Raw genomic sequence first — 22,766 nt, 5'->3', positions numbered from 1 at the left:
GGGGACAAATCGGAACCCTCTGCCAGAAGCAACAATGCAAATAAAATAGGAATTTTATCAATAAATTCACATATAGATTAACCATAATTTTCCTACACAGTGCATAGACCTTTACCTTTAAACCTGTCCTTCCTCTAACCTAGATACAGTTTTCCAGATTTACTGTGGAAGGTAAGAGAATGTGTATGTGCCCCAGTTGGACAATACAATGTTTCATTCACTGTCCCATATTTTTTAGAATATTTTAAATCATGATACATTAAGTGAGAAAGGTATCAGTTTCAAAACTTAGAACTCATTTTCTGAGGACTAAAATATCTTAAAGACACTGAAGTTTAGAAAAAAGAAACTAAAAATCAAACCTATTCTTTTCTGGCTGTTCCAAGACTTCCCTAGATCTGACTTACAGATTGAGTCTTCAGCACAAAATTCAGAGGGATTTTTCTTAAGTTGTGATTTTTTTACTACTGTGGTATAAATTATAAATCACTTACTAAAAGCCACTCCGATTATTTAGGGATATAAGAATGGGGAAAGTGTGAAAAGTAAAACTAATTACTCATTTTTGTCATAACATTTTCTTTTTCAGTCTGCTCTAATAGACTACAGAATATGTAGCATTATCATGCCACAAAATGGAGGAAGATTAGATTTTTTAAACCCCCTTTTCCTTCTCCCTTCCCCCCCCCCCAATTTTTTTTAGCTAAAAAATTTTTTCACTCAGAAAGAAAAATGTCAGCCTGTGAAAAGGAGGGATGTAATATGCAAGTGAGAATATAGCATTAAAGAGGGAGAAGAAGGTGTGAGCTGTGGAAAAAAATGCAAGCAAACATTTTTTCCTTGGCATATGTCAGTGCTATCATCTGACAGCACTGACTGCAGCAGACTAAGAGGTAAAGCTGTTATTTATAGAAGACATCCTAAGAGAGGGAAAGCCTATAGGGCAATGGCATACAAAGTAGTAGGAATCCTTTGACAGTTTTAATTCAGGAACTGTCTCTTTAGATAGGAACACCTTTAGCTAAATTACACCCAGAAATTTCACATCAGCATCTGTATAAGAATGCAGCGGTGCATGTATTTAGTGGCAGTAGCTTCTCTTTCTCATTATCTTAAAATGAAACACACTATTACTTTGACTTCCTGTCTTCTTCATAAGAGAAGTTTAAGCTGGGAAAATACAGTCAACAAGTGCTCTGACTCATTAATCTGAAGAAAATACAAGAACACCAGTAAACTCTCATGGAACAACATTAGGAAGAAACATATTGTCATATAAATAACGATAACTCTTTCCCCTTAGATAAATACATGAGACTTCTAAGCTGAAGTTTGGCTAGCTAGGTAGCATTTCCTGTCAAGACAGGTAGAAGTGCTCATCAGTGATGAAAAGTGGCTGACATGACACATTTCCACAACCTGCTTTAACCCATGGTATCATTTGCTTATGCTACAAGACTATTTTAAAGAAAAGATCGCTTTTACTGATCCAGTATGGGCTGCTTCAGAATACCTTTTATAATGTTAAAGTCTACTAGAAAAAATTGTGGATTAAGAGCTCGCCTTCAAAGTTGTAAATTCCAAGTATCCTGGAGAAATCAGTAATGCCATCAGACATGTCACAGCAAGACACAGTAATTATTTTCAAAACTGGAAAAAAATCACTTCTCTTGGATAAACTGTACTTCAAGAAATGGCTATGATCAAATAAATATGAGAGAAAAGTAGTTGCAAAGTACACGACATTTGGAAGGAAGTTATGGTACTGCAGCAAGTACCTCTGGAGTATTTTTTTGTAAACATGGCATATCTAAAAGCTAAGAATAAGAATAAGGTAAGAATACACCTGCTTATGTTGCATGCTTTTCCTCAGCATCTCAGGGAGTTCTGGAAATGAACATTGGTCAAATTAGTTACAAAACTGATCAGTTACTGATCATTCAGATTTGGGGCCTGGAAACAAAATCTAGATGTTACACGGATAACATCCAGATAAAAGTAAAGCCAGGTGATCTCATAAAATTCTTCCAGAAAAGTTTACAGTTGGGTTAATCTAAAAGGTTTATTATCACAGGCCTTATATAGGTGCTCTTTCAGCCAAATTTCCACAAGTATCATTTCCAAAGAGGCACACTGTAAGTATCTTCTTAAGAACAGGCTGCATAAACTTGTGTTTACTTACCACAGTATATGAAATTTTTGGAATCTGGGATCAAGGTTTTTCAACTAAGAATAAGATTCAAAGTTACAGTTTGAAAAAAAAATGAGATCAGTTTTACTATGGTGCACAGAACATCATCATAAGGTATTGAGATGCACTTCAGGAACTCAAGAAACTCATTGCAAGTAAATGGAAGAAATGGAGCCAAGGAAGGATAAAGAGTGAAAAGGAAAACAAACAGGAAAGTGACCAATCCCAAGAAGTGAAAATTGCTACTGTCCTTTGGGAAAAAGAAATGTCATAGACTAGGAAAACAATCACACTCAAAACCTTGACTGTTAGCATCTCTAAAACATCTGACAATGTTCCAGATGAGAACTGGCCACTGTAGTAATTATCTGCAAAAACAAAAAAACAACAACAAAAAAAAAAAAAACACAGGACTAGAAAATTGCAGGAAGAATAAACAAACAAACAAACCCTCCTCAGAAATCACTTTTCCTGCCTTTTTCTTTTGCCTGGTTTGCTCTTAGATCATTTATGTTTTCTTGAAAAGGACATCAGAGACAAAAAAGAAAACAGAAAGAAAGGCAAGGAAATAGCTTGTTCACTACGTTTGAAAAAATACCAACAAATCCCCCATTTTTTCAAAAGCAGGTAAAAGGTATCAATAACAGAGAAAGGCTGCTCCTAGTTTTCTCATTGCTCACAGCTGATTCTTAAGAAGGGACCTGAAACTCGTTTATTTACGACAGGGGAAAATATGCCTGTTGCAGATGTTACCTCATGATCTTCTCTCATAACTGAGGAAAAGTATGATGTTGTTTTTTATTAAAGAACATTTCTTTGGTAGGTGAATATTAAAAATCAACACCTAAAAGGTCAGAGAATTTCCTTGAACAAATAAATTATCACATGTATGCAACATAAGAGACAGATCAATGCAGGACTGCTGTGTGAATTCTTTCCTCCATATATTCTACTGCATTCACTTCATGGACTTCAAAAACGTTAGTAACGGAACAATTTCCAAAAGGAAGAAGTAATCTTTATGTGGAAAAAAAATGCACCTCTCTAATACAAATTGGTGCAAATAGTAAGGCAACGGGTGAAAGTGGACATGGAATATTCTTCTGTGGTACTGAGACAAAAATAGTATCTTCCGAAGTCTCTCAGCATATTCTTAGGGCAGAATATTCACGTTAAAATAAAACTCTAATGTCTTTCTAAGCTATAAATAGTTCAGTACCTCTCCTGTGTTAGAGCAGAAATGCCCACACACAGCAAGCTATACCTTTAACTTTTTCTATGGCCAAGATTCACTTCCTATGACTAAGAGTCATTGGATAAGAGGTCACTTCCAGTCTCAACCATTCACAGGAGACATAACACAGGGCCTTATAAGAGGAACAGTTCTGGAGTAGTTCAGAAACATGGGAAGGCGAATAGTCTGCACTGTGGCGTTATGTCGTAAATTGGCAATGTTCATCTTTGAAGCCTTTGCTGGCTCTCTTTCTCCACCATAATGAACTACTCACCAACCTCGCCCACCCCCCCTACCCACTTCCACTCCCTTCCCCCCCCGCCCCCCGTAAAGCTTGGCTTCAGATTACATGACTTAATCTCTAAGGTGGAAGCTCAATTTGAACATTTTACAAGATTCATATGGTTAAAGACAAAACTGAGATACTAAGACAGTGAGGCTGCTTCACCTTGCTCTAATAAAACAAAAGGCATATTCACTTCCCAGTACAGCTAATAACTAACATTTATCATTTGAATAAAATAAACTCCATAAAACTATTTTCTTGATATCATACATACAACAGGTGAAAATTAAAAAAATACAATTTGGACCCTTTTGTTCTATAATATTAGCTCTTACCTTCAGCATGCTATTTCAAAACAGAATACTCCTAAATACAGTTCCACACAAATTGCTTCAGCTGAAGTATACATATTCTACTGTTAACAAACTTTCTTTTATTTGTCAGTCAATTAACACATTAACATTACATTCTTAGTATTATGTTTGATACCTTCTGGACTCTCTTCTACCACCTAAGATACAGGGTGATTCAACTACCTACACATTTAGAAGTTTAGGAATTGAAGTTTACCAGTCAAGAAAAATCTGAGCTGCAAACTACAGAATTATACACTTGAACCCCAGAATATACTTAATTATAATTTATTTATATACTTTGAAATTTAAAGCAGCTATTGTAAAAATCTTTAGAATTATAACAGCAACAAATATTCAAAAAAACCCCACCAAACTGCTTTAGGCATATTGAAAGACATAAGCAATCTATTTTACATTAATTTTTAATCATATTATTGCACATGTAAATTCCAAGTACTGTTATTTGTTAGTTTGCATCAATTCATACATACAAGCAATGCTTACAGAAAAAAACAGGAAATAACAAAGATCTTTTTATTATTCAGACACATGGCAGTGTCACAAGAAATTTAATTCTGCAGGACAGCATAAAGCTCTCATTATACCCTATTTTTAAGGAACAGATTACCTAACTTGGCTTTTAAAGAAGTCTGATTTGGTTGTTTTGGGGAAGGTCTGACAGCTTCTTGACTTAACTCTAATACCACTTCTGATATCTCAATTTTTTATTTCCCTTTTTATTCATAAATATACAAATTACCACCTCTTTAATTTAAGTGTTCTAAGCAGCCATACTGGAGATCTCTTCCTTAAACTTAATGTCAGTTAGTTGTTTTATGTCTATTTTGTGACCAATACAGAAATACTTCTTGCTGTTGCAATGCTCATCAGACTTCAATTTACATCTATACATTTCTGTAATAGCAATTAAAAAAGGAAAGAAATTTGTAGCAAGAGGATATAAGGATACGATGAAAAAAGGGGCTCCAAGCATGTAAAACCAAATCACAAATGGTCCACTATAAGGAAATAAATTCATATACTTTGACAGCATGTTCTGTAGGGTGCTTAGGGCTGTGCAAATTAGACAGTACCTGTCAAGTTTTCATGGTACCAAGCAGTGTGAGAAAGTTTGTCCTTCCAGGCAGGAAAGGAAGCTATAAGGAAAGCGTGGTGCGATTACACAGTAGCTCTGGAGATTGTTCATTCAGAGTGATGTAGATGTGGCCTCTGAGACTGATTTTTCTTGCCTGTCAGATGTTTCATCAGACTTTCACATAGTACCCTAGAACCTAGACTTCTGTCATATAAATATATTTATTTCTTGCCAACTATAACACTGTGGCACAGCTCGGGAGAATGAAAAATTTTCTGGCATCTTTAAAAGAAGTGTAAGGCTGATCCAAATAAGGACAATGTAAACAATTATAAACTTCAGAAACGATGCAGACATTTAAAAAGGCAGCCCAAAAATTAGCATTAAATACTTCTTGTAAATTACATACCAAGCAGCAATTTATTTTTTTTTTCCAAGTCTATCAAGATCAGACAGCATTGTATAAATGCAGTTCTATACTGCATCACCTCAAAAGAAATGGAGTAGAACTGGATGACAAGAATTATTAAAAGTACAAAGTATCTTCTGGTCTGTAGAATCATGCCATAAATATGGTGAATAGAGATCAACTTGTTATTGCTTTTTTCCCTATAAGAACTAGAGAACATGAAATGAAAACAGCAGGTGTCAAGTTCAAAGAATACAAACAGAGAAATATCTTCACATATTACGTAAATAAATTGTGCGACTTCTTGCACAATAATCTGTGGAATAAAGCATTACATGGGTTCAATAATAAATGAAAAATTGAATAAATCCATTAAAAAAATAGTCCCGAATGCAGAGAACATTTCTAGATTAAGAGTGGCTTAGCTACAGTTGGGTAGCCTCATGTCCTTCACTAGAAAATCATTAGTAGTAAATGCCTGTTAATTTGATTCAAAACACATATTTCTCCTTTTCAGGCATGATTTTGAAGAGCAACATGAGTACTTTCAAGCATTTATCTAAGAGTAAATGCCATAAAGGTGGTAATTAAAACCACAACTTTTAAATGATCTAGCAATATTTCATATGGTCTAGAAGAATTATTTGTAAATATCAGCTAGGGTGTTTTCATAAAATAGGAATTCAACGTTTATCTCCACTGGCAATAATACATGTAGACTGACAGAGGTATGGGGAGAGGCTGGTATAAAAATAAAGTAATGGAATTTATTTACAACTTCTCTGAAGAACCGAAATCAGCTGCATCCTAAATTATCTAAAGAAACTCTTCTCTTGCATCTGTTCAAAATAGCTGTGACAGAATTTTATTCTAATGCCTCCAGTTCCATTGTCTTCTGTCTCTGAATCACTCCAACAGCTTCTTTTTTATTAGATTATTTCTTCTGATGTCAGCAAGGTATATGTGCTTTCCAGAAAGATGAGCAAATTGTGCATGAATGCACAGCTAAACATTATTCATGTTATTTTTTTCCTTGTCTGCAATACTGTAACAGTAAACAGTATGAATAGTTGAAGGATTTTTAGTGCTGCCATGAAATTAAATTTGCCATGCTATTTTAGAACATTTTTTACATGACTTTGTCATACAATGTCACCGTATTTGTAAAAGCAGAAAGAACAATTTCTTATTTTATTTTGAAAGCTTAATTTAAATACATATATTTAAAACTCTGGTGGTGAAAAGAAATCTTCGGTTTGATATGAAACAATATTAAATAAATTAATTCTAGAAATCAGTTTTTCATTAATGGTGTAGTTACCTAGTTAGAGTCATTTTTGATTCTGAAGAATTGTATGTCTGCGCAAAAATTTCTGGGACCAATTTGAAACTGTCTGAACTTCTTAGATATTGAAGAAATAAATGGAAACTTCCCTATTAAACACTGATGAGAATACAGTGCCCAAAAATTTGATTCTGATGCATACTAATGATATGCAGATCATGAAAACATATATTTACCTTCACAGTATGGAGAGGATCCTTCAAACTGCAACTGTGTATTCAGTTTGCAGGTTAATATATCTTGTCCAACGAGGGTGAAACCAGGATGGCACTTGTACTTCACAAAATCTCCTGAAAAAGTTATTGACAAAGAAGTTGAGTCCAAAACACCCCTCAAACTCAAGTATTGCAAAATCTCATGTGGAAGATATATTAATACTTTAATTAGAATTCAAGTGAAAACATAAGAAAAAGAGATGCTGGTTTTTCACCTATTTCAAAGTCATCATCTTCTGTGAACAAATCTGCATGTGCAACTGTGGGTGGAGGCTGGCACTTCTTCAGCTGATAAGCTGCAAATTCAAGCAAAAATAAGATTAAAAATACAGGTGCGTTAAGAATTATTTTACAAAAAAAGAAAAAAATTTCAATTCACACTTTCCAAATTACCAAAGCCGTACTAAACCTCATTGTCACTGCTACATTTTCCAAGTTAAATGTCATGACAACACATAAGGGTGGTGAGGCACTGGAACAGATCACCCAGAAAAGTGAAAGATGCCTTATCCCTGGAAGTGTTCAAGTGCCAGGCTGGATGGAGTTTTGAACAACCTGGTCTGGTGGAAGGTGCTGGAACTATGATATTTAAGGTCTCTTTCAACCCAAATCATTCCATGATTCTATGATATTCTCTAAAATAGAAAATAATAATTTATCAGTATAAGTAGTACAATATATTGCCTACATAGTTAGAGATCCATTGTAGTACTGGATGCAGTGAGACGTTTATGAGGAGATTTTTTCAGCTACAAGGCTTCTGTTTCATGTGGCTGCCTCTGCATCATGTGATAAGCCTAAAGGTTATGAATCACAGGTCATCTAGGTTTACGGGAAAATCTCTAATTACCCAGCACGTACCTGGCACATCATACTCATTCTTAATTTAAGCTTACTTAGAATTAATCTTTCTCAGGATACAGGTATACATACTTATTTTAAGAAGAAACAGAAGTAATAATACTAATAATCACGTAAATTATACACAATGCCCTCTTCACCCCAAAACCACAATGCCTTTAAAACAAAATCTCTTCTCTACTCTTCAAATCTTTTTTAATAAATTTTGAGCAATCTCATAAGGAAGGTGGCCAGTACAATGACTGACATGTTTCTAAAACAGAGCAGAATACCTACAATAGCTGAAGAAGCCACTTCTGGACAAAAAATCCAAAACAGAGGTTGAAGATTGTTATCAGAGTGCACATACTATAGAAAAACTCCCCCCTTCATGGAATTAAATCATAGCCAAGAACATGAATTCTTCTGTTAACTTGACAGACCTATCCTTGCTGTATCTTGCTGGTTTTGAGAAGTTAAAGAAACACAAAATATTGGGAATCAGCCCTTATCTTCCACATAAGGTTCTACAGCCCATCACTGTAAAGAAATTGCACAAGGAGAAAAAAAATCCAAACATGGCCAGTTTTTAATTCATGGGGAGTTTCAGGGTTTTTTATCCATAGAGAGTTTCCAAGGACAGGGAGAAGAAATCATGTATGTTTTCCTGTGTACTAATGTATTTGTATGGTGCTCCTGCTATATACACATATATGAAAACATACATGTAATTATTATTATGCATACCTAATAATACCAGTTTTCCTGGAGAACACTTGAGAAAAAAAAAAAAAAATTGCAACCTGCTTAAACATTTGTAACAGCAAATAGCTAAGAGACAGACACTAAGAGGTTTCCAGCAGTAACATATTCTAAGAACTTAAAATTTTACTTGTATGCATGTCCAAGTAAGGCCCCAGACATCACTGAACCAAGATATCTGTCTCCCAGTATGTGAGCTCAAAAAATGGGTATCTCTTCACTTTAATTTCCAAGAAGCCCAGTTTGCAGGGGTTTCTCAGCAGTAGCTTATGTCACTGCTTTGAATTCCATTAAAAGCATGGACACTGTTGACATTGTACATGATTTTCACCCATGGGACATTATGCAAATTATTATCATGTAAAATAAAGAAACAGTGCAGAGGAAAAGAAGCATATTCTTTTTGTTCCTTGCTAGACAGCTGCACTACATACTGAGATAAAGTATGTATCTTACCTTTTTAACATCTGTAGTCATCAACCCTGGAATACTAACTACATGTTTATGCACCTTCAACTTATGGCTGGAAAATGCTCTCACTGACAATTCCCTGTAATCTGCTCCTCAGGCACTGTCTTGTTATGTGGGAGTTATATGCTCCCCCCATGATGACTAAAGCCAGGTACTTTAGGTTTTGCTTCTCAGATTGTTTTAGGTGAACATGCATGACACCCCTCTTTTAGGAGAAAACCACAGATAATAAAAACATTTCAGACTCTGAGTACTATTTTCTTAAAGACTTCTCCGTGCAAACAGATACCTTCAGGTACTCTTTGTGGCATTTCCTTATTGTGAATTAATTCACCCAGTGTTTCTGAATTGCAGCCCAAAAGCCCAAAATTTTCCATTTAACATACATAATTTGGGTGAATTAGCCAGAATTAGAACTACCATTAGAATTCAGCATTTCATTTCTGAATTAGACGGTAATTTTCATGTCCCATAGCCCTGACTGTAACTCTGAGCAAAGTATTTTGCTGGATATCAGTCTTAAAGCTGTTGTTCAACCCTTCCGTAGCATCCCATCAAACTTTCTGACCATGAATCTGAGCATGGTCAGCTAGTGCAGAATTTTATTACAGAAAGTTAAAAGTTAAGTAATAAATGGGCTAAAATAATTCAAAAAGTAAAAGCTTACTATTAGACAGCAATGATTAACATTTAAAGACAGAACATAGTTCATTCAAGGACACAAATGAATGTTCTTAAGATTTAAAAACTAATTTGTACTGCAACTTAAGAACAAGTAGCAAATCCATGAATCATGCTAAATTTATTTCAGATCATTCAAGAACATCATCACAAACTTCAGAATTTTTTTTTAAATAACTAATTGATTGTGGTAATCAGATTTTTATGATATAAAGCAAACTGACCATGAAAATTGAGGACAAAGAATCCTCCCGTTGAAAAATCACTGTGAAATTTGAGGAGGACTTGATTGGTGGAACTGTAAGCTGTTTCCAGAGCTGTGTTCCCACTGAAAACTCCAAGCTGAGGTGAATTATGGTCAGGACCATCCCTAGGAAGGGAGATGTAAAATATCAGCTGAAGAAATACTCTACTTAACATTTAAATTAACAGTCTCTTTTCTTTGGAGATCCGACTAAATTTTTGTAAGAAAAAGATTCTACTCTGGTATTAGTGACAACAACAAAAAAAAATGTGGTTTGGCATAAAAATTTGTTTTCTTCTTCTTGTTGCCTTGAAAACAAGAGTGAAAGTAATGAATATTAAATAGGGACTTAATAACTTACTTAGGCTTCTATTTTGGTCTGATTCCGGGGGGGAGGAGGGGGGGAGGGAAGAAAAGATAAAAAAAAGTAAAAACTTTCATATTAAGATTTGTCTTTTCATACAGAAGTGAATGGCATATAAATGAATGACTTACTTAAACAAAATTACACTAAAAAGCCTCCTCCCAGCAAATTCAGGAGCTATCCATTGCTGGCTGACAACTCCAAACATAATACTAAAGAAAACATGCTTGTAATTCATGGGCAATTGAGAACTGAGAGAAATAATCTGTATAACAGTTGTTTTTAAATCTTTATTGAAAGACATATGCTTCAGGCAAACAACTTCAAATAGCTGACACAATTTTACGACTTAATTGCTTAGGCAGAAAGAGAAGTCTTTGATACAGTTGGATCTTTACCAGTGAAGGCTTTTTAGTATTATTATTTATGTAACATGCCAGAAAGGACAACCTATGATGCATTTTAGTCTTGGATTTATAGGTAATGTAAACATTTGAGCTAGCCAAATGGCAATTTATAAACAGCTGTGCATCTCTAGAAACTCATTGGATTTTCCCTGTATTATATGGACCTTAGTATTGCTGTAGAGAAAAAACTCACCCCAGGCAGCCATAGGTACAGGAACAGTACACTAGCTGGGAGATAAGAGCATCTGACTTACATAGGAGTAAGTTATATCATATTCTGTGAAAACTGTCCTGCCGTGGAACCCTCTATGGAATACATGAGAAATAAGTTCCTTTGCACATTATGCACATTATACCAGGGTTAGCCTTAGATGAGAAAATGTGTAACAACTTCAGCAACATTTATGCCTGGTTTTGAGTGCAGTAAATTTCTATGCAAGAATTTAGACAGCCCTAAGACCTCTTCCTCCAGCTGAGGATGCAAAGTTAAGATGGGTTTGAGGCGTAAGAAATCCATGTTCAGAGGAAGGGCACATACAATACAAAGCTTAAAGACATGGAGGTAGAAGGGCTGAAATCCTGGCTTAAGAAATATACAGAGTACATCTGTCAGCAGTAATAAGATATTAAGAAACTTTAAGAAAATCTTATTTAATGCCCAAATTAGTCATTACCTACAGATGTCAAAAGTTTTGCTACAACGTATATTGCCTCATGTGTTCATGGGACATGAAATTTAACATAAGGCAGAATGTTACATTACTTTGACCTCACAGAGCCTCGCTTACAAAACAGAGAGCTCAAGATCTGATTGATAACTGAGTTGGCTTTCAAAGCAGTTTTGGAATAATATTCTTAAAGAGTTCAGAAAGTGATATATAATTCTTTTTTTCATATAATTGTAGAACTTGTTTTATATGCTGTTCTTCAGAACATATGACAACCTAAAGAGCAATACTAAGCTAAAGCAGACCTTGGGACAGCGATATCTGATAAATCACTTTTGGTCTGAAAAATTGCATACCAAACTGCAATGTAGTCATTCACAGGTTCAGTTTGGAGTAAGGTGAAGTTGATATAAATCCCATGGCCCGGAGGTACAATAATTAACCAAGTACAGTCCTTGGAATTTGGGTATTCATCTGGAAATCCTGGGGAATAAACTGTACCATTCTGAGCAGTTACATTATAGCCACAAGGTGCTGAAAAAAAAAAAAAAAAAAGAGAAATTATTAGAAGAAACATACACGTCACATGTTACAAATGGAGTATCAAAATCCTTTGAAATTTGAAAAGTTCTACAGGACAAACCAGTCTAGGTGTCAAAGACAGCATTTTTCCTTGGTTGGTTGCTTCTCAGAGACAGAAATTACTGATACTTCTAAGACATAATTTATCCTGATGTGCTTCAGATTTAATTTTGTAAAATCCATCAAAATCTACTGGGAATATTGCTTTTATGCAGAACTCTTGAAACTAAGATTGCATACATTTAAAAAGCAGCATCTTTTGCTTACACTCAAGATTAACAAATGAATGAGCAAACAAACTCCTTGCATGTTTCCATACAACTGAACCCTAAGTGAACTGGAACACAGTTGTAGAATGGAAAAAAAAAAAAAAGAAAAGCTGACTGTTCTTTCATGACCCCAAAACTATTGTACTTTATTTTTGTCCGGTTTTAACCATTTTTAGTGGTACTTCAGTTTCAGGCTGTATGCTGGTTATTCTTATGGTAAGTATAATGAAGACAGAGACACAAGTTAGCATATGCTTGCGGAATGAAAACTGTAAGCAAATCAATGCGATTAAAAGGTGGTTGATTTTATTCAACGGTATCAAATATGTAGTGATGTGCTCTCTTTTGAGTCTCAGTTTGGGGGAACTGACTGATTATGGATGCAAGCATGGATCTGAGGTGACATATGGCCATTAGTGCAAACTAATGAGTGAGACCTTAATCTCATCTGTGGGCACTTAGTTTAGCTCTGGAACTTTTCTCATTAGCTCCTACAATAAAGCTTATGTTATTATCGTCAGGGTTTCTATGACTCTCTTTCAGACCCTCTTTATTTCTTTTTCACCCTTCAACAATGGATAGAAAAGGGAAAAGGGAAAGGAAAGGGAATAGGAAAGGAAAGAGAAAAGGAAAAAAAAAGGAAAAAGGAGAAGGGGAAAAAGTGACATGGAAAAGGGAAAAAGAAAGAAGGATAGAGAAATCCCATCATAGAACAGAATGTAGTTCTGCTCTTGAACTACAACCCTTTGGTGCCCAAAAATGGAATGAGCTGAGGAAAATGAAGCATTGGTTCTATCCATCTGATTCCTGGTTGGATATACAGGTCAAGGGCAGCTGGGCTGGGAATGTCTTTTAGCTCTGGTAGCTCTATGATGAAAATATGACTTGAACTCATTTTTCAGTCTTCCCTAATCCTCTACATTTATGCCATGCTCAGGTTGCCTGTCTCAGAAATTTATTCTGTTCTGTCTCTGCATAGCACTCCATTTCACAATTAAAAGATGGCTTTGACTAGTATGCTTACTACATTGAAATACACTTTCTGAGACTAAAGCAGGGACAAGTGGAAAATCCTTTAAATTCTAGTTAAGATACAGGATTTTTCTGATAGAAGCTTTACACTTCAGTATATTTTGAGTTTATTTTTGACAGATTTATTAACGTTGTCAATGATTGCATACAATTTGCATTTTGCCTCCATTATTCTCTAATATTCTACAAATAATGCAGTTTGATTGAGTATCTCAGTAAAGATGGTCTAATTGCTCTTACATCATTGCTCGCCATGACAGAACAATAAATTGTCTCAGAAAAAAACAGAAAGAGTCACAGATAACAAAACTCTGGTCAAATAAGCAATACACACAGCTAATACTAGGTTTTCTCCAAAGATCCTAAAAAAAAATATCACAGGAGACAGCAAATTAAACAGAAATAACAGGCTATCTTTCACACAAGACAGAAATAGCTTTAGTTTGAATAAACAACTCACTCTAAATTCAGGAAGTTACTATATTGTACTTTGAATGATAGATGTGAAGAAACAGATTTTTGAAAAGTAAAAGCATATAATCAAGTATTCTAAACTTTCAAATGATAACACTAGCTCACATGCTGATTTACAAATGAATAAATGCCATACTATGTCCTTCAATGCTCAATTATACCTAATTCCAGATACAACATTGTGCATAGAAGGACAATAAACATTTTTAAAGGTCCACCCAAAGGTGCCCAAACATAGTTAGTAATTTCTTAACAGCTACAAACGTTATGCTAAGACAGCTATGGTACACCATTAGGGCAACTGATTGCACAGGAGTGAAGCCTTAGAGCACAATTACATGACATGCTTCTACTATGATCTCTTGAGCAGAAATTAATCTAATTTTCTTCCGTATACAGATTAAGCCCTTTAATTTGTTTAAAATCACCTGATACACAGTGGAGAATATTATTTAGAATGTGGATGGCTTCCTAAATCATACAGATCTTGCAGTTCAAACAGTCCTCCAGTGCCAGACTACAGTTTTCAATATGGCTGATAACTGTTTAACCCTGTTATTGTAAAAATGTCCACAACTGTTCACAGTATGTGTGTATATACACCAAGCCTTGGTGTAACTGACTTAAGAAGTAGGGGTGGAAGACTTCAAGTACCATGATCTAGTATGAAGCAGTGGAAATGTATATGGGATGAAGATACCTTGAAAAGGCTCTTGAGTATAAGAAACATTAAATAGTGCAGAGAAGCTCCTATTGTGCAAGTTTGTATTATAAACCTGAAACTCATTTATCTCAAGTACAACAATGTCACTTATGAACTTACGGATGCCTGTCTTTAGCCCCACAATATGAGAAGTTTAACCATGCCATCCTTTCATCACAGAGCATAAAGCCAACAAATGTGTTTTCTGAATGGGAATAGAACTATGCAGACCAGAAGCTTAGTTTACTAGCTTAAGATAGACAACTGAATGACCTAACAGGTGCTAGACAGACATACACCACAGATTTCAGATGTCTTAGGCAGAAAATCTAGAAGAAAAGTCCTGAAGTTTTAGCCATAGCACTCTAGGTGGTAACCACTGCCCTTAAAGTGACAGAAAAAATTGCCATTGCAATCTCAGAAAGTTTTAAATTTTTAGCAATTAAGCGTAAAATATGGATATATGTGCAAAATGCTGTTTTTCTGGGACAGGGCAGCATGTTTGAATTAATTCCGATATTGGCAAGTACCTGCAGTTTAGCTAAACACTACAGGTGTACTCACTTTCTTGTGTAGGATCGATTGTTTTCACAACACTGACACAGATTTTCAGAGACACTTCTTAGAAGGGCAAGCTTACAGACCCAACACTACTATTCACCAGCTTTGTTTTATTACTGTTTCCCCTGCCTGCTGATGGCCCTGACATTTCTTAGCAGGCAAAAATCCAAACCAAACCAAACCAAACCAAGCCACAAAACCCACCACCCTTCTTTAGCATAGAAAGGTGGAGGTAGGGAACTACAACTGGACTGGAAAAATTCAGTTTAGAATTTCTAGTAATGTGACATCTCTTACTGTCTTCCTAGGTTCAAATGTTTATAAAAACTATCAGTATCAAAAGCCTCCTAGTCTAACTGTTCTTATCTTCCCCCAGGTACCAGGATTTTTACCAATTAATTAAATCAGAAATAGTATATCTTTAGTCTTGATAGGAAAAAAATAATATATGAATATCTGATAACAGTAAATCAGGTATCTAAAAATATGAGACTATGATTATACAGAAGTGGGAAAATTTTAATGCCAGCAGACAAAGAAATATGCTGCTTTATGTTTCTGAGAGAGACCTTCACAATGATAATTCCCTGTCTATATTAGATGCTTGAAATGGTACTGAACATTTCAAGGGAACATTTGGAAGGTACTGAATTTAAGGGAATCATGGAATACAGAAAAGATATGGGTCTGGAAAAGGCTACCCAAGGAAGCTGTAAATGCTCCATCCCTGGCAGTGTTCAAGGCCAGTCTGGATGGGGCTTGGAGCAACCTGGTCTAGTGGGAGGTGCCCTTGCCCATGGCAGGGGTTTGGAACCAGATGATTTTAAGGGCCTTTCCAACCCAAACTTTTCTATGATTACACAAAAGCTTTATTACAGGCTAGGAAAACAAAACAGAATGGCTGTGATATTGATACCATATCTTATCAAGTGAGGAAGCTAGATTACTTCTCAAAGCTGCAGAACATAATGGTTACATTCCTTATCCATCTTCTCAGTTTAATTTTAATTTATACACTTTATTCTTCTCATTTCTAATTTACTAATATTAAATTACAATTACAATTATCAAGCAATTACCCCGTATCTTCCATATGCTCTTCAGATTATTTTTTTCACAACATTTTTGAAAGTGACATTATTATTTCTAGACTTCTCTCATATTATGGTTGTAACTGTAACTGTTCTTTTCACCCTTGAATTGTATTGCATATAGAACATATGTTAGTAATATTCTATCATCATCCTTTACACTTTTATAACGCTCTTTAAGGATATTGTAAAACTTTACTGCATGTTTAACGTGAGCAAAAAATATTTCATACTTGTTTATAGTGCAGTCTTATCATCAATAACATTGGGTTTGGTTGTTTTTTTTTCCCAAAACAGTGATAAAGTTGAATCCACAACCTTCATCTTTCAGGGTTTTTTTTAGAACTTAAAATTAATTATTTACTAATTTGTGCAATATATGGAAACATTTTGTGAAGTGCTAGAATTTTAAATCAAATGTCAGACAGAGCTACAGTTCACATTCAATGTAAGGACTTATGTATGTAAAATAGACCTTGAAAAAAAGAAAAAAAAAATCATTATGAGTTACAACCAATCACTGACAAAGATGTGATGCATTATCACATCTTGTGTCTTTAAGGAAAGCATTATTCTGCTCTTACAAAGAACTACATTCTCTCATGCCTCTCCACTCTTTTGGGAGGTATGGTTTTGTAAGGGATGTCTATATTGCCTAGAGCAGTATGGACCAATATCAACCATAGCTTCCCAAAATACTTTTTTTTTTTTTTACATATTCTTCTCCTTGAAAGAGAATTTAATAGTCCAAAATCGTTTTTAAATTATTTGCATAAATTCCTTCTTACTATATTTTTGCAAAAGGTGCGAACTCTCTTCCAGCTGTACTGATGCAGATTAAAACAAACAAGCAAAGAAACCAACAAAACACCACACCAAACAAAACCAAACCAAACCAAAACCAAAGAAAAAATGGAAGACATAAGAACAGCAGCCAAAATTTGATAGCCATTTCACAGATGTACTCATTGATTGTAGAGAAGTTACACATAATATATAACACACAATAAACCCTGTTCTTTAATTCAAAACTAAAACTCAATACTTTCATCTGCTCAAATAGGTACTACTTCCTACTGCTGAAGTCAGAGAACATGGTGTTTCTCGTTCCCAATGACAAATGTTCTCTCCAGACTTTCTCCCTTCGGCTAGTAGGGCATGTTTATGTCTTACTCCTGGAGGCTGTCAGAGTTCTACAATGTCTGTGCAATAATGTGATAAAATACAGTTTAAACTGAAATGCAAAAGAACTTAGTAATTCTTAGCTTAATAATTCCAATAACAATACAAATAATATGTTTTTAACTAACAAGAACTGGGCTTTTGCAATTGGTTTTATACTTTAACAAGTCTGAAATGTACAAACATTTGTTTTAAAACCCTCATCCAGAAAACTAATTTTAAACTTTATTTCTTCCTTGTAAGCCCCCTGCACTCCAAGACTTACGCAATACTTTCAACCTTTTCTACATATTCACTTTACTAGATTTATGAACAGTTTATGGTAATTTGCATTAAATATTATGGGACTAGAACTTAAATTTTATGGATTCTTGCAACATTGGTTTTATAAGACAACAGAAGGAAATAATACAAATGTCCCTTTCCAAGTACATGTACGAAACACATGTTCATGCTGCAGAGTAATGTATTTAAGCTGTCAGGACTATACCTGTCTCAGAAATAATTTAAAAGAAAAATTTAAAGTTATTATTCACAGTACTAAAATCTTAATTTGGGAAGAAAGGAACTGAAGTGCTGAAGCAAACCTGTAGTCCATCTAGTGTAATTATTGCTTCCAACAATACTCAAATCCTGATGTCACACAGAAGAATCCAAAGCAGAAAACACTGTTTTAATCTGTCCCAAAATTATTTCTAACCTCTAGTAGTTTGTCCTGAAGAAGAATGACTGACCTTACTCTGACAGTTTTTTCACGACTCATACTTGTAGTTCAGTTAAATCTCATTTGAATTCCACACAGCCTTTTCTCATTTGACTAATCTATTGGGTGTTTTGTGTAGGGAAGCATCTGTCCCATCTTTCAGGATTGCTGTCAAATATATTGAACACACATTCTGCAGTAAAAACTTGTAGCAACATTAGCCTCTTGTTATGATGGAAATAATTTATTTCAATCTATTTTTTATCTTAGCTGTTTGATTACCTAGGACACCAGTTCTACACATCAGCTGCCTAGTTTTGACATAATATCCCATACAAGACTTTGTCAAAGTTTCTAAAGGTCTAAAGGAACATCAGGAATTTGTTTCTACACTTGTATTTTCTAGATAAAAGTCCAAGTAAAAGCTTTACAATAGAAAATTCTGTATGTTACATTGTACACTGTTCCCTTTGTCCCAAAATCTGAAAAAAGGAAAAAAGAAATCGCATGGAGTTTAAAATAATTTCTGGCAATATCATGAATTCTCATAATCAACGCAATTGACAGATATTAATATGAACAATAAATCACTGCTAAGGAACACGATCCATAAAATATTTATGATTTATAAAAGCACATATTATTCTGACTTCAGCTGCTTACACTACAGATTAGAATAAAGGTACAGTTCTTCAGCAAAAATATGTGACATATACACACACAAACAAGTAAACAAAAATCAGGAAGCATTGTCAGTTCTGAAGTAAAAGTACTACCAGAAACTTACCTTCGCATCTGGGGAAATGATAGTTCCAATTTCTGTTGATTCCATGTTGGCATGTGAGAACAGGCTGACCCCTCAAAACATATCCAGGATAGCATTCAAATGATACTGACTGCCCCACACTGTAATCGGAGTTGACTATATAACCATTCAAAAAAGGAGGAGGATCAGGGCAGTTTTGTAACTCGTAAGCTGGAAGAGAACAGAAGTACTTTTTACTGCTTAAGCAGCTCTCATCACAGGAAGTAAAATAAATTCTGTAATACATTCCGTAACAGGTAAATACCGGAGTGCCAAACTCCAGTTAAAATGTGTTTAACACATGACAGGAAATAAATTATCAATTAGGACCATACCGATCTTGATAAAGAAATGAAAAAATTAGTGCTACAAACAAAACATAGGAAAAATCAAAATGTGGAATTGAATGAATCTACAACAGAAATTTAGAATCAAAGAAACTTTTAGTGCAGGGCACAAAGATGGAATATTGCGGTTTAGTAATTTATGTTGAAGCTTCAGATTAGAATATTATATAAATTATTGTTTATTTTAAAATGCACTTCTAGGTTCAGAGCTAATACCTAGGATCTAAGAAGTAACAGTTTCACAATAGAATAACATTTTTTTTAACCAAGATACACAGAATTATTTAATAAGATGGATTACTTAGTAAGTATGTCATTAAGTTTCATAATTTCATGAGTACATCAAACTTTTTTATGAACTTCATTTATATTCAGATTAAATTTGTTAAGTCTGAAAAAGATGCACACAGTACTACTAATAGTTTACTAATAATTGACCAAATTTAATAGGTGGCCACTTTTCTGCTAAGATTCTGAAGATGGAAAATTATCATAGAATGTTTAAAATATCGTTTTCCTATCCTGATATACAAGAAAAATGCAATTAATTCCAACTAAAAAATAGAAACATTATTTAGGAATTTTTCCATGGTGCCTGAAATTAAATTATATTTTCTAAAAATGCAAATCTATTGAATTGCCACGGTCACAATTTCCAAAATGTGAACAAAATTTTGATTTTTTAATATGCAAGTATATTTACACAATAAACAGTTAATAAGAACTTGAAACAATTTCTTTTTCTGACAATGTTCATATACTGTTCATCTGTCGTGTCATCTACTAGGAATGGATGTAACCACACTAAAACAAAAAATGCAGTTTTGCAGCACTATGAGCATGAGACAGAAAAACAAGCATTTCAAATTGAGGATATGCATATAAATTACTCTGGTGGCTTAGATTTATTTGACTGGCAGTATTGCAGCTTGCTCATTACCTGCATCAATTAAATAGTACAATGACTTCAACAATAAATCAGCACACAACTGATCATATAAATTGTTTAAGTAAAATAAAACTATAAAAAAGTAAAACCTATAAAAACCATATGGTAAGTATTCCAGTAAGGTATAACAAAGTCATTCATTAATTAAAATGTTATGAAACACAAGATTTTCACAATTTGTTGGATTTTTAAATATAAATTAAGCTGTACAAAAACAATCACCTGAACAAAAAAAAAAAGAAAAAAGAAAAAAATGAATTAATGAAAAACTATAAAGTCACAGAGAATTAGAAAGATCTAGAAAAGTTTACCAAGGAAAAGGTTCCTTCTAGGTATATGGCCATACAAAAAAAAAAAAAAATAAAAAAAATTAATTAGTAATCATATTTAAAGTTAGGGTTTATGTTTCTAAAGACCTTAATTAATACAAAATAGTGTGATAAAAATTCAGAGGGAGCTTTCATTAATGACACTTACTAAGATACAAAGATCATTCAAAACTTTGTGTTTCTATATTGAAGCTATATTTCCTTAGAATATTTAAATGATAAATAGTTCCACAGGAATTAAAAAGAAAGTTTTATAAAAATGTTATGTAGAATCATTCACAAACAACTTCACACAGAGAAGCTGTAGAGTGCAAGTAACTGCAGTTTAAGAAATAATTACTGAGAAGGTGAATGCCTCACTTTCTGTAAGCATTCCATCTACAGTCGTGAAACATTTCTCTCAGAATATAAGAAAGTTCAAGTAAGAGCAGTAACAGCAGTGTGCTTTATATTAACATGTGCCATTAAGCCCAAGCTCTAAAAATACAGCAAGAGATGAACAACATAATCTTGAACAAAGTATTTTTTTTTTCAAAGCTAATCATTACAATATGGACGTATTCACCCTGGAAGTATATACTTGCTATTTTTTATTAGATTATTTAAACAAGCTATTCCAACAAGATTAAGCTAAACATATAACCTAGGTGTTCTTAAGTGCTTACTTAAAAAGAAGTTTGTACTTAATTGCTTCACTGAAATATAGCTACCATCATGAGATTTTTTAGTCATTGCTGATTACAGTAATGCTACAAAATAAATAGATTTATTTTAAAAAGGCATTCTTCTTCCTTCCCCCCCCCCCCCCCCCCCCCGCTTTGTTTAGTGAATCCAGATACCCATGGCTGTAACAGTGGAAGAGATGTTGATGTACCAGAAATACCTGAAATCCTCCCCAAGTCAGACTCCCCTTCTCTCAAATAACAAAAAAACTAAGAAAAAATATCAAAACTTAAAAGTCAGAATGAATCACTAACGGAAAGGAAATACAAAAAGCTTTATTCTACTTTAATTGTGGCCCATTAAAATTTTGTGCTGAATCTAGTAATGGCTCATTAATTTTTAATGCTATTATTAGTACTGCCATCATTATTCATACAGTACTACTACAGATAATATCATTATTATCAACATCTTTATACAAAATAGAGTACTAGAAAGATTATCTAAGAATTCAGGACATTAATATTAATATTAATATATTAAATTATATTAAAAAGCTACTTAGCAAATTATATTAAAAATACAACATAAGATCATTCTGGAGGTTCAGAGCATCTCATAGATTTATTTGACAAGGTGCAGCACTACCTTGCCCAGTAGTTACAGTGACAGTGTTTTGGAATAACAACAGTAAGAACTGGAACTTTAAAACTTTGATTACACAACCTTTTGAGGAGATGAATAGGCATAAAAAATATCATTCCTCATTGGTTAATATTTTGCAACATGGTATACATAGGTTACATTATAGATGATATATTTAATAATGTCTCAAGATTTCTTAAGCTAGTCTTAAAATTAATTGAAGAAAAAAAATCTCATTGATCTACATGTGAATAAAACATAATAATAGCTGAGTTGCAATAGGAAATCTCAAAAGAACATCAACATCTCTCTGCCCCCCTAATTTGCACAACATTCCTTAAAGTCCCCTGAATTGTTAATAGAAAAAAAACAAACAAACCCTACCTTTTAGAATTCTAGCTACTGCTTATTCAGAGATGGATATGCTTTCCTGCTTTTGTACGACAGGGTTCTGGCACTTTTTTTAGTAAGAACAGAACCCCTGCCTAAAGCAGATTATCATAAGTTTGAAGGTCAGTCAGTCAGGGATGAAAGCACATGCTTTCACAGAGCAGAGCACAGGCTGGTTTGGGGTTTTTTTGTTGTGTTTGGGTTTTTTTTTAAGTGTAAAATGTGAAGATACTCTCTGTATGTGACTTATGATATAAATCCTATAGATGACTCGTAAATTATTGGTGCAACTCTAAGTCAGGTACTACATCTGACTGTGATAACATGATTTACAGGCCACTCAGGAAATATGCTTTACAGTTTTAATATAAGTATTATTTATACATGTGGCTTTTTGATATACACAGCGACTATACTTGATTTAAAAGAGCAATTTGTTATTCAGTCACCACTATCAAATATTATCCACAAA

At 34.0% G+C, this 22,766-nt stretch overlaps 1 protein-coding gene across 1 annotated transcript in view; it reads right to left on the bottom strand.

Moving 5' to 3' along the window:
- CSMD1 (CUB and Sushi multiple domains 1) overlaps nucleotides 1-22,766 on the bottom strand; it is a 1,149,005-nt gene that overhangs the window by 108,961 nt on the left and 1,017,278 nt on the right. Inside the window, exons 42-46 of the mRNA XM_065681530.1 lie at nucleotides 18,954-19,142; nucleotides 11,926-12,103; nucleotides 10,111-10,256; nucleotides 7,348-7,428; nucleotides 7,094-7,207 (exon numbers count right to left, since the gene is read on the bottom strand). Coding sequence (XP_065537602.1) covers nucleotides 7,094-7,207; nucleotides 7,348-7,428; nucleotides 10,111-10,256; nucleotides 11,926-12,103; nucleotides 18,954-19,142 — 708 coding nt within the window. The remainder of the gene's footprint in view (nucleotides 1-7,093; nucleotides 7,208-7,347; nucleotides 7,429-10,110; nucleotides 10,257-11,925; nucleotides 12,104-18,953; nucleotides 19,143-22,766) is intronic.

The sequence above is a fragment of the Lathamus discolor genome, chromosome 5 (genome assembly GCF_037157495.1).
Source record: "Lathamus discolor isolate bLatDis1 chromosome 5, bLatDis1.hap1, whole genome shotgun sequence".
NCBI lineage: Eukaryota > Metazoa > Chordata > Aves > Psittaciformes > Psittacidae > Lathamus > Lathamus discolor.
This window is presented reverse-complemented; position numbering and strand designations above follow the sequence as displayed.